The 13,458-nt window shown below is 43.3% G+C and overlaps 1 protein-coding gene across 1 annotated transcript in view; it reads right to left on the reverse strand.

Annotated features, from left to right (window-relative positions):
- Nucleotides 1-1,850: 1,850 nt before the first annotated feature.
- The window catches only part of LOC109930125 (synaptopodin 2-like protein), a 30,763-nt gene continuing 19,155 nt past the window's right edge, over nt 1,851-13,458 (reverse strand). Inside the window, exons 2-5 of the mRNA XM_048616391.1 lie at nt 13,194-13,345; nt 10,906-11,735; nt 3,451-4,573; nt 1,851-3,336 (exon numbers count right to left, since the gene is read on the reverse strand). Coding sequence (XP_048472348.1) covers nt 1,857-3,336; nt 3,451-4,573; nt 10,906-11,735; nt 13,194-13,345 — 3,585 coding nt within the window. The 3' untranslated portion in view covers nt 1,851-1,856. The remainder of the gene's footprint in view (nt 3,337-3,450; nt 4,574-10,905; nt 11,736-13,193; nt 13,346-13,458) is intronic.

The following is a 13,458-nucleotide window of genomic DNA, read 5'->3' on the forward strand; positions in this document are numbered from 1 at the left end:
CATTTTTGTCAGTCATTCAAGAATATTCCATATTCGCACTCCAGTCTTATTCTGAACATCTCAGAAAGCAGTTTCTTTCAAGAGCGAGTTCATTTTCTTCTAATGAGCTCTGCAGTTCATTTTCAATATTTAACAAAGCTAAAGCCGCTCCTGAAGATAATTCAGGACAAATCATTTGGTTTTAATAAATAACGCACTTGTATGAATCTAGCATTTACCCCACTGAAATGCCTCAAAACGTTTCACACGATGAAGTGGCTCCTGTTGCTTGACATGGTGGAATTGATGAGTTGTGCTGCACTGTCAACCAGCTAGGTGTTATATCTGGTCAGATGACTTGAGAGTCCAATGGGAGTCTTTGCTCCAATTAAACAGCATCAAAAGTTGCCTGCATCGGGCATCCCGTGCGAGTGTTAAAATATTGCAGCAGTTGGTACTAAACATTATAAGCACAATTAATAAGTACAAGTTCAATGCTGAATGTTTGGAGATGGCAAGACATTGTCAATGCAGTCATTTTTTCTTACTTTGGCTGCTGAAGTGAAATATTAAACCTTGGAAACAGGAGCCTAAATGGACAATAAGTTGAGTTAGTATTTGGAATAATGTAGGTTTGTGCCTTATAGATACATCTGTCCAGCATCCCAGCATCTCCAGTTACACACTTCTATCAATATTTTATTCCCAGGAGTCTCCAGGAAATTCTCATCTGATATTTTTTCACCAAATCATTGTCACAACTATAGCACACTGCATGACAAGAATGATCCAAAGCTATTGCTAGATGATGAGAATTATTACTGTGATAGTTTATGACGGATAGATTGGAACATTTGAATGTGAGCTGATACTTGTGGCAACTGTCATAGACAATTCAAATTCAAGGATTCCTCCAAGAGTCTTCATGTTCTTTTGCGTTACTTTGGCAGTTTTAACATTTAAAACATATTCAATCATGTCACATGATAGAATAGGGACGGTAGATGTTTTTAAAGAGGATCATTCGAAGAGATAGCAACGCTGAGGTGTTAGGTAGACTACTTGCCAACGGTAAAGCAGGGAGATGTGTTCCATGAATAAATTATTGTACTCAGGGTGACGTCACTGCCTTGTGTTATTCATTTCTGTTCAACTTTGGATGGTCATGGTTTATTGATCGGAAATCTATAGAAAGATCTAGTAAATAATTACAAAGCACTGGGGACCTCAGTGTAATAGTAATTCACTCTGATGTCTTTAAAAACTCTTTAAAAACATGATGCTCCATGTTATCCAAAAACAATTAACAAATTACAAGCCATTTTTCTCCTTGACTCAGCAGCACATCATTAAACTCTTTGCATGGCTTTATGTTGATGAGTTAAAGTACTCAAATGTACTGTAGCACTTCCTTGGGGTCAGCGAGTTGCATTTTTGACACAAACTTGCGTCTTGAGTTGAGAAGTGAATCCAAGCAGAGCAGAGGCACTGTCTTTCAGATGAGGCAATAAAACAAATCCCCTCGAGAGGATGTAAAATGTCACATGGTACTATTCAAAGAGCAGAGAAGCAGAGGTGGTGTTCTGGCCAAGATGTGTCCCTCAACCAACATCGAAAACAGATGATCTGGCACTTATTTCACTGCTGTTTGTGGGAGTTAACTGTGTGCAAATTGGTTGCAGTGTCTCCTCTGCTGCAACAGTGACTATAATTCGAAAAGAATTTCATTGGCGAAAAGGCACTTTGTAACAGCCTGGGTCATGAATAGTGCTACATAAATACAAGTGATTTCTTCCATTTTGAGATGCAAGTCCTCTTGACGTGAGAGTCTTTCAGCTGTCACTAAGAATCATGATGACTGTAAACATATTTCATTATTAGAATGATCCAGGTCTCCATGTGTGAGAACTCATTCCTCCTCTTACAGCTGAGAACCTCGGCCTGGGGGCATGATGTGTTGTTTTCTTTTGCATTTGAACATCTTCATTAGGTGACAAATTAAGCACTGAAGTTTCAGAGTTTACTTCCTGGCTTCCTTCCGGTGCCTTTCTGTTTAGTTTGGAGGTTTGAGGAGCGGGTATATTGAAGCTGGATATTTTGACTGGTGCTGGTGGTGGGGAAGGAGGGGTGGACATCCACACTGGCTCAGCAAGAGTTGTGGCTGATCTTGGGGCAATAACAGTGGGAGTAACAGTAGGCAACGGTGTTGAGAAACGACGAATCTCACAGGCTCTCGTTGTCTTCACAGGAACATGTTTTGTCGAGATGAAGGATTGCTGACCAGTTTGTCTCAATGGAGTATTTCTTGGTAAGCTCTGTGTCCCCAAGTTGGATTCATCAAAGCTGAACATGGCTGGGTTTAATTGATATGGCTGATGTCTCATGAAATCAATGGCTTGTATTCCTACCTTTTGGTTCCCTGCTGGTTTCCACTTTCTCTCAGGCTTGTTGGCTGATGTTGCTCCATGTGATCTGCTAGCTGCTGGTGGATATGATGGGGAATGCATAGGGTTGTAACCAATAGGAGGTGGAGCTCGGATATTAGGAGAATATTTCCATGTAGAGGGAAGTGAAGGGGTGGGAGATGGTCCTCTTGCCTGTGAAGTATAATTACGCACCGATTCCACAATAAACTTATCCATACGGCTTTGTCTCTTAGCGAAGAGTTCAGCCCCCTTTCCTTTCAATTGGAGTGAACCTGACTTAGTATTTCCATTCACAAGTGGAGAACCATTGTCTATTAACTGGGATTTTAAGGAAGGTTTTGGTGCGACAGGAGGGGGGACCTTTTGTCTATGCACCTGGGACTGCATAAAATTTGATGCTTCAGCACCAAGACTCAAGAAGTCTTCTTCAGGGCCTGACTCAAATCCAGCCCCTGAATGATCTGGTTTCTTTTCATCCAGGTTTTGTACCAAGGAAAGAAGTTCAGGATTTGGTGAAGCTTTTACCTGTTCGGTCTTTGTAAACATTGGCTTCCTTGTGCTTCTCCTGCGAGCTTCTTGCAAGATGCCTGTTTTAGAGGCCGGGATTGCAATCCTTTGCTCTCTCGTAGCCAGATTCTCTGATTGCGGATTGGTTGACCACGCTGTCGATGAGGTGCTACCAATGGAGGGAGCTTGGAGGTTTGCATTAATAGCAGCAGTGGGCTCAGTCTGTTTCTGTGGGGACAATGCTGAAGATAGACGGAATTTGGCAGTGCTGGTGACTGCAGCCTGGGGTGGTGAATAAGGATTTGTTACAGGCAGTGAAGATGGTACTGCTGTCGGTGGTGGTGACACCATGGTGGGAGGTGGTGACATCATGATGAGTGGTGACATTACGGCAGGAGGTGGTGATGTCACGAGGGGTGGTGACACCACAGCATGAGACGGTGATGCCATAAGGGGTGGCGACATCACGGCAAGATGTGGTGATGTCACAAGGGGCGGTGACATCACAGTATGGGATGGTGACATCACAGGGGGTGGTGACATCACGGCTGGAGGTGGAGATGTCATAGACGGTGGTGACATCTTAGTAGGTAGTGGCGACATCACAGCCGGTGGTGGTGACATCACAGCCGGTGGTGGTGGCGTCACCGCTGCTGGTGGTGATGTCACTGCTGGTGGTGGTGGTGATGTCATCATCATGGGTCCTGGTGAATAAAGAAGGCCCGTTCTTTTCAGGGCTCCAGTTTCCTTTGCTGTCACTGGTTGGCTTTTAGGATTCACAGTTGGCGAAGGGACTACCTCTGATGGTGGTGTGAAAGGCATTGTAAGTTTGTTTTGCCCAGTATCTTGATCCCAAGACATCACATGAGCTGTACTTTTCCTGAGTAGAACTGGGGCAGAGACAGAATATGTTGGTGCTGCTCGGCTTTGCTGAAACCCTGGCGTGAACGGCCTCGCAGTCCTATTTGTTACACTGGATACAAAGGAGGTACCTGGTATAAAGTGCTGAGTATGATGCTGTTCACTCGGTCTCATCGCCTGTAATGTGGGCTGTGCATGCACTGCTGCAGAAAGGTTTGTTTCTGCATAGCTTTTTAAAGAATCAGAGGCAGGTGTTCCATGGCATACATCTGAATTGCTGGGCCAGGTACTCTCTCCGTTCATCAAATTGTAGTTCCTCACTTCAGCCTCTGGCCTTGGTTTCATTTGGAGACTGTGTTGCCTCTGAATAGGAGACTCCTCCACTATATATTCCCCTGCTCGTTGTCTCTGGTGTTCAAATAGCATCACACCCTTCCCCTTGGTTTCAATTAAACCCTGGGACTCAGATTTGGACTTTTCCATGTCCAGGTAAGAACCATCCCAATCTGATCCCGTTGACTGATTCGTTAAGCTTTTTGCATCAGAAAATGCCTCTTCATCAAACTCAGACTCACTAGTCGGCAGCAATTCACCATCCTCGTCGATATTCTGCTTTTCCTCATCTACACTTCCATAACTAACCAGGGTGTATTTTTTTGCTCTTTGACGGCGTTTCTTAAACATAAGCACTCCCTTTGAGTGGGGATTGGGTGCGGAGGTGAGGAGCGATGCGATGGTCTTGCATTTTGTCCTGGCTTCCTTCACTTGCTTCTCCTGCATACTCTCACTGCGATGAAGCTCTGTGAAGTCCAAACAGAAAAGACTGTCACAAATTATTACTTGTTCAAATAAAACAGGAATGGGCACACCTTCTGAAGGTACAGCCTTATTTTAAACACAAGAGAATTAGGTGTTGTAGACTGAAAGATAAACAAAGAAATCCCTAACTACCAGCATGAATTTTCCTTATTCTGCATTGTTCAAAACAACTGCAAATCCCAAAGACAATGTTAATGTTTTGCAATCAGAAAAAAAATTGTTTTGTGGCTCACAGGTTATTTTGAGAACGACAGAAACACTATGGAACTCATCTGCTCAGAAATGGGTGAATGAATTAAATGTATTTTAAACACTCAAGCAATAGGGAGCTGCAAACTAACGCTGTCATCCACTTGTGGGAGACAGGCTCTTTCCAAAATTGTGATGAAAGGAACACAGAGGGTTGAAACAAGCTTTGGCCTTTGGAGAATTAACACAAGAGGGAAACTGTGCAAAGCTCATTAAAAAATCAAGACTCTTTTAGTACTGTCACATAGTGCTATTCCTGGTATGGAATTCAGAGCTGACAATCTGATCTCGGAGTCTGAAGGTTCTAGGTTCAAGTTCTATTTGAGACTTGAGAACAGAATTCCTAAGCTGAGACTACAGTGGAGAAATGAGGAAGCACTGCACTGTCAGATATTCTGTCTTTCAGATGAAATGTCAAACTGAGGAGCTATCTGCTCTCTAAGATGGATACAAATGATCACATGAGACTAATTCAAAGAAGAGCTCGATGGTTCTCCCTAGTGTCCTGATGAGCATTTATGCATTAATCAACATCATGAATATGGAAGATCTGGTCATTATTATTCCTTGTGGGAGCTTACTGTGCACAAATTAACAGTGTTTTCCTACAGTATAACACTGACTATACATCAAAAAATGTCTGCAAAGTGTTTTGAGATGTCCTGATGGCTAGAGATTTGACACTTAAAAAGTCATAGAGTCATACAGCATGGAAACAGACTCTTTGGTCCAACCAGTCAATGCCAATCATAATCTCAAAATAAACTAGTTCTACCTGCTTGCTCCTGGCCCATTTCTTCACCAAACATTTTTTTACTCATGTACTTATCTAAATGTCTTTTAAATGTTGCAATTGTACCCGCATCCACCACTTCCTCTGGAAGTTCATTTCACACGCACACCACTCTTTGTGTAAAAAAAAATTGTCCCTCATGTCATTTTTAAATCTTTCTCCTCTCAATCTAAAAATATGCCCCCTAGTCTTGAAACCCCTACCCTAGGGAAAGGACACCGTTCACTTTATCTATGCGCCTCATGATTTTATAAACTTGATAAATTTAATGACAGTACTCTTCTGAAGCTGGTTTCATACTGCAGGAGCTGGTGTTGTCTATCATTAACACCAACTTTCATCTTAGCCAAGCCAGAAATGCTCAATAATCAGCACTGCACACGAAGGAGGAATCTTATTCTCCATCAGTCTGAACCTTAATCCTGCATTCAGCACAAAAGAAAAGTTATTTAAAGTTCTGGTACAAAATATGCATGTCTCTCAATTGACTGAGCCAATTTCTAGACTTCTCTCCAAATCACCATGCAGTCATTTGGGAAAAACTGAATGACCGTAATCTGAGGATTGTAAGAGAAAGCATAGCCCCCTTTACACATTGTGAATGACTAAGTGACATCATTTGTCTTGAAACAGAATCATAGAATGGTTGCAACACATTCAGTCTGCTATATCTGTGATGGCCCTCTATAAAAGTGGTTCAGATGTCCATTCCCTTGCCTTTTCCCCATAGCTCTGCAATTCTCTTTCTTTTGTTGATTATCCAGTTAACCCTTTGAAAGACATCATCAAATCAGTCTCCAACACGCTTTCAGGGAGTACGTTCCAGATCTTACTCACTTTTCCATCTTGACATGTTGGTTCACGACCCTTCCACCAATAGGAACAGGTTTTCCCTGTGAACTTTGTCCAGACCCATCATGATTCTGAACACCTCGATCAATTTTGCTCTGAGCCCTCCCTTCCCCAAAGAGAACAGCCCTACTGATACTTGTTGAGGAAATACATTGTGTGACGTAGGTGAGACAGACCAAGCCAATCCCTCATTTGATCTGTTGTATTTCCACTACATTAGCTGAAGTGACTGGAGTGAATTACACAAAAAAGTAACAGAGATATAACCCTCATCTCTCCTAGTTACAAAGCAAGGAAAGTAGCCAGGATGTTACTTGATGATGTGATCTCTCTAATGAGATTTAGGAGCTAAGGTGAGGAAAGGACAGCTACACCCCAAGAACAGCAGTGATCCAAGAAGGCAGCTCACCATCGTTCTCCAGGGTGACTAGGGATGTTCAATAAATGCTAGCCCAGCCAACAATGTCCACATCACATGAACAAACAAAAGGATCAAATCCAGTGTTTTTCCCAGCCTAACTCTCAAAAGAGTCCTGCATTGGTAAAGTGATGTAAAGAAACACATTTACTTCTTGCAGATGACATACTGGCCAACTGAAACTGCATGTTTATTTCTGTCTGAGGAATTCATTGTGAAATACGCCCTTTACTTTTATGTTGCCCCTCTGACACTTAGAAGTGTTGCAACTGGAGTCTGACGGAAAGCTGCTGGATCAGAACATCTGTAAACATATGCATTATATTCAAAATCTTTCTTCTGCATGGATTGCATGTGAATTTCTGCATATATAACTCCAATGTCCCCATTTAAAATGAATCCTTCTCATGCAAACTTCATTGGCTGCAATTTGACATTTCTTTCAGTAGAGGTACTTCTGAGGCACAATTGAATGGAGGATGGAATTACCTCAGGACAAGTTTGCCTCAGAAATATGGCTTAAGAAATTTATAGTGAATTTTAAAATAAATAGTACTTGACTTAAAATGTCGATGAATTACTTTTAGAACCAATTATTTCTAATCCTTGTCACAAAAACTTCGTTTAATCGTGACGTGTTGGGTGAAATGCAGTGAGAAATTGACTGGTTTTTCTTTGTATTCATTCTTAGATATAGAGGTTGCTGGCAAGGCTAGCATTTGTTGCCCATCCGTAGTTACCCTTGGTGAGGCACCTTATTGAATGATGCCAATTCAAGTGGTCTAGGTCCTTTTGCAATGCTATTGGGAAAGGAGTTCTAGGGTTATGGCCTAGATTGTGACAGAACAGCAATACGATTCCAACTCAAGATTGTGTGTAGCTGGAAGGGAACTTGCTGGTGATGGTGTTCCCGTGTATCTGCGGCCCTTGTCCTTCTGAATGATGGGGGATTGCTGATTTGGAAGGTGCTGTCAAAGGAGCCTTGGTGAGTTACTGCAGTGCACTTGGCAGATAGTACAGACTGTTTACCACTGTGTGGCGGTGGTGAATGGAGTGAATTTTAAACATGTTGGATGGGGTGTGGATCAAGCAAGCTACTTTGTTGTAAATGGTGTCAGCTTCTTGAATGTTGTTGGAGCTGCTTTAACCAGGCAAATGGGGAATATTCTATCTCACACCTGATTTGTGCCTTGTAAATGCTGAACAGGCTTTATGGAGTCAGGTGGTAATTATTCGCCACAGAACTCCTAGCTGACAACCTGACGGCATATTTATATAAATTTTCACAAACTATGCTAGATTTAAATTGAATCATACAAAATTATAATAGACATGAAGAAGATATTAGTTGCTTTTAATTTAAAAGGTAATTAATCTTCTCAACTGATCAAAATAAAATCATTCATCAGTAACCCAGCTTTTCACTGATGAAATTTTGAAATTGATGCTTTAAAGTGTAACACATATCTTTTCACTGATTTTTTTCTATGAGAAAGGAGAACATTGCAGTCTCAGTGAATTGTAAAATGTATTGTTTAATTAGGTGCTGCCGTATCTGGGGATTATATTTGTGTTAACTAATAATTGATATGTGGCGCTGTACAAAGTTACCAAAACCTTTCTGTACAGTTCATGCAGCTTCACATTTTTTATAAGGTCTGCTGAAGTGACATGGAAAATAAAGGAAGTCTTAATCCTATTAATCTTCTGTTGTCAATTGAATGATTTTCTTATTTCAATTTGTTAGCAATCCCAAGTTTGGTCCTCCTAAAATGTTGATATTAAAAAGCCACAAGGAACAACAAGTGAACCAGAAACTGATGCTAGAGACTTTCTTTCTAATTCACCAGCACTGTTGCAATGTTTAGACAGAGGCTATTTGAAATTTTATCTTTGATGGATACCTGTTCTCTTCCGCCACCAAAATAAAATGCTGACATAGAAGATTTAGTTTGACCTGACTATAGTGAATCAAAGACTTATTTCTAACAACATTAGGGTTGTTATTATAATCTTACTATCCACAGAAAATGCAGGCAATTTCTGCCTTTCACCACTGCTCGATAGGTTGGATGACCCACTCATTGCAAGTATTGTTAACTCCTGTAATCTGCATTTGGGACATGTCTGGAAAATTGAAACAAAACCAGATGGCTTTTTTGTATTCTCGCTGAGCAAGTTGCACCAAAGGAATTTACAATATAAAACCTGTTCTACATTTTACAGATAAAATTAACTACCTTGTAACAAGCGCACCTACTTCCATATTAGCTGTATTGGATGAAGGATTACTATCCCCACACAGTGAATATTTGTAGTGTTAATGCAGTGTTTTAATATGTTTCCTACATAATTGATCTGAAATGCAAATACATGCAGCCTGTTTAACCATATTTAAACAACCTGCCTATGATTTTAAATGATTACAAAACAATTTACAAAACTCATAGGTTTCTACATCTGCAGTCAATTTTCTGCAACAATAAATTGAATGTTTAACATTTCTGATGTGAAACATTAAGCTAGATTACATTGTGCTGAAATTCGAATTTTATCCTGGATTGAGAGATGTGGCATTAATTTCAGTTGCATAAACTCTAGTTCAATGGACATTGAATCATTACAGAATTTCTATTGGACAATAACCATTTTTAATATATATATATGTACATTGATTCAAATACCTGAATAACTGAGATGTTTGTAGGCATTCCTTTCTGATTCCTGTGTTTGAAATCTCTGCATTCTGCAAATCCTTTGGCTGTAAAGAAGTGTCTTTCAGTTCCATACAGAGACTGGAGCCTCAAAAGCTGGAATGTGACCAAAACTCTCCTACTCTCAATCACTCTCTAATGCCTTTTACATCCCTTCACTGAGCGGACAATGAGATGGATAGAACAACTTCTGTCAGTTTGATTATTTTTACCCATCTACATAGCAAACAGCATTGTGATGGGTTATGACATCTGTTTGTTCACCCCAGCCTTCAAAAGATTTACTTAAACACCTTATTTAAAAATAAACCGTGTGGTGATTGACACAACAGGCAAGATATGGCTAGGTCCGTGACAAAGAGGTCAATGACTGAAATTCTCTTCCTATCTGTAACAAGTCAGAGACAAGCAAGAAACCATTGTTTCTAGAGTATAGCCAACAATGTCCAAAGCTGAAAACTATTCACATCTGCAGACTGACCTCTGCTGGGACAGATAGAAACACTGGCTGCAAAATATAACGGTAACCAATATGGCATTTATGGCACGTTTAATTTTAAATACTGAACATTTAAATAGAATATTGCCGTCAGCAGTTCACAAAGGTTAAACAAAACCTCTGCTTTACCTGTCTCTACACAGCTTTGTCTAACTCAAGCTGCCACTTTCTTCAGCCCTAGTCCCCAACTTGTGCCCTTTGTCCAGCTGACTCTGACATTCCCTTCAAACATTCGAGGGGCCTTCACTTGTGGTACTCTCCACAAATGCCTTCCCCACAGCTCTCCACCTCACAACCTCCCTCCGTACATCTCAAAACCAAACCTGCCTCTCCAACTCTCCCGCTTGTTTCCTGCACATCTCACTGGGAAGCCTTGTGCAAACTTCATCACATTATCTTAGTTTATTTCAAAATCTGAACAGTGGCTCGCACATGTCCCCTTCTCAAAGTTTAGTAATTAGCTTTGCTTTATTCTGACAGCTTTAAAAGATAACATGCCCCAAGCGAGTCAACTGCCTGTGCAGTCATCACAGTTGCTGCATTTAAACAACTGCCTTTAAAGTCTTGTCAGATCTGACAATGAGATTCTTCAGACTACCATGTCATAAATCATGGCTGGTAAGCAGGCTTTTCTGAGAGGTGAACTCACATCCTTTAAATCCCCATGATCTCATGGTCCCCTAAATAGCAGCACATAGAACCCATCAAAGGAAGTTAGAGGAGCAGAACAAGAGACTCAGCTTTAATAAAAAAAAATTTCAGCTTGAATTGGAGGGTTTGAAACTTACTGGCTTGTTTGGCCTTCTCTTTGTAAGTAGTGGTCAGAATTTCAGCCACTGGATTGCTCACAGGCCCCACCATGGGGACCAGTTGTGTGTCTCTCAGGCTGGGCTGGCTTGGAGTGGGGAGCAGCTTCTGTTCTGGGGACACAGTGTGGGCAGGTACCTCCTGGAACCCACTGTCAGCCTCCGAAGTGCCCAGGATCCCCTGTCGGTTGGTGGTGTCCTCGGTGCTGGCTTGGGTCGGCCAGATGATGATGGGGCAGCTGGTGCCAGGGTTCTGCCTGGCACTGACCTTGGCCTCAGTCACAGTGCCAGGCTCGGGGCGTGCTGCCCCCTCCAGCTTGGGCTGCCAAATGTTGACCTTGGCTTCCATTCTCCTGGGCTGGAACATGACCTGCCTGCTGCTGCTGCTGCTGCGGGGGAAGCTGGCCTGAGGATGCGGGGGGAGCTGGCCACCTCTGGGATCCAGGCGTCCGGAGCTGGCTCCTGGGGGGGGTTCGGGGGCGCTGTCGTACTCGCTGAGCTCCGAGGTCTCATCGGCCGAGCTGGCCAGCGGGTTGCTGTGATTGGAGCGGGGGGCGGCGCCGGGACATTTCCGCCTCTGCCTCCGCTGTTTCTCCCCCGCCGAGTAATCCGCGTCGCTGTCGGTCTCGCCGTAATAAGCCTCGCTTTCCACCGGCGACGTGTAGCTCCGGCGCTGACCCCGGTTCTCGGGTTTGTGGCTCGGAGTGCGGGGCTCCGGGGCTCGGACACCGGCTTTTGAAGATTCTTGGCTCCAGGGGCAGGGGGAGGTGACCTGGAGGCTGGACTCCGGCTGCAAGCCGTTGCTGGGAACTCTAGAAAGGGATTCAAGTTACTGGCATCAGAGACACGGCAACTGCAACAATGACCTTAATATGGAGCTGGTCCCACAGGAATCTAACACACTTTGGGGCACATTCACTCCCTGGGCCCTCAGTATATACCCGGCATGACAATGTATGTTGTAAACACCAAGTCTTACAATCGGCTGGAGTGGAACATGTTGTCAGCAAAATAAAATAAAAGCAGAAATCTGCAACTTGCCCAGACAGTGTTGGAGAAACTCAGCAGGTCTGGCAGCATCTGTGGACAGAGAGTGAGAGAGAGAATGTTTCCAGTGCCCCTTCAGCAGAACTTGCTGAGTTCTGAGGAAGGGTCACCGGACCCGAAACATTAACTCTGTTTTCTCCTTCACAGATGCTGCCAGACCTGCTGAGCTTTTCCAGCAACTTTGTTTTTGTTCCTGAGTTTGAACTTGCAGAACTCAGAGGATTCTGAAGGAGTATTACGTCGGATATACAAGGTGTAGAGCTGGATGAATACAGCAGGCCAAGCAGCATTAGAGGAGCGGGAAAGCTGACGTTTCGGGTCTGGACCCTTCTTCAGAAAAAATCTGAAGGGTCCAGACCCGAAACGTCAGCTTTCCTGCTCCTCTGATGCTGCCTGGCCTGCTGTGTTCATCCAGCTCTACACCTTGTTATCTCAGACTCCAGCATCGGCAATTCCTACTATCTCTGAGTATTACATCGGACTCTCTTTCTCTCTTGTCCACAAATGCTGTTGAGTTTCTCCAGCACTGTCTGTTCGTATTTTAGGAGCACGCCGACACCATTCGGCCTCTCGACTGTGCTCCTACATTCACCAAGATCCCCACCTGATTGTAATCTCACATCCGCATTCCCCCATCCCATCGTCCAGCCTGACAAGGAGCAATTTACTGCAGATACTGGAATCTGTACCGAAAACAAAAAATGCTGGAAATCACAGCGGGTCAGGCAGCATTCACGGAGAGAGAGATAACGTTTTGAGTCTAGATGACAGTTCATCCAGATTTTCAGCATTTTCTTGTTTTCAGTTCCCTTATAACTTTGGGGATGTGTTGAATTTTTTGTAAATCTCGTCACTTTTCAAGTTGAAATGCTGTTGTTCAAAAAATTTATGAATAAATTATGCTGTAGGAAAACAAACCAGTTCCCCAGCCGCCATGGAGGTTTTCTTTGCCGGAGTTGGGGGGGGGGGGGGGGGAAGCTGCTGGGAGTTTCTGGCTGGGGGTGGGGACAATGAGGGCCCGATCTTCACCCCCAGCCGCAGGGACAGAGTGTGCTGCCAAAGACCAGACCCCGAGCTTCTTCCAAATTGCCCCGCGAAATAAAGGGATTTATCTCTGTCTCCCCCATCCAAATCCTTCACCATTTTGAAGATCTTCCTTAGATTAACATTACTTTCTAAACTCTCAAGTTTGTCCAATACTTGCGGGTCCTTTTATCCTGTACCTCTTAACCCAGATGTGCAAGGTTCCGTTGGAAGAGTCAATCATATTCATGGCATCTCTGTGTGATATTCCGTTGCAGGATTTCCCGTTGATGGTTAACAGGAGATCATTTTCCCGCAGTCCAGCCCGACACGCTTTGCCTCGCTTCCGGACCTGCAGCAATAGCACAACAGATTAACCCAGGAGCAGGGGACTCGAGTTCCTGCCTCGCCACCGCTTGCCCCACAATCGGCATAACCAAAAGCAAGGCAACAAGGTGCAGGGCT

This window comes from Rhincodon typus, chromosome 34 (assembly GCF_021869965.1).
Source record: "Rhincodon typus isolate 14 chromosome 34, sRhiTyp1.1, whole genome shotgun sequence".
Classification (NCBI taxonomy): domain Eukaryota; kingdom Metazoa; phylum Chordata; class Chondrichthyes; order Orectolobiformes; family Rhincodontidae; genus Rhincodon; species Rhincodon typus.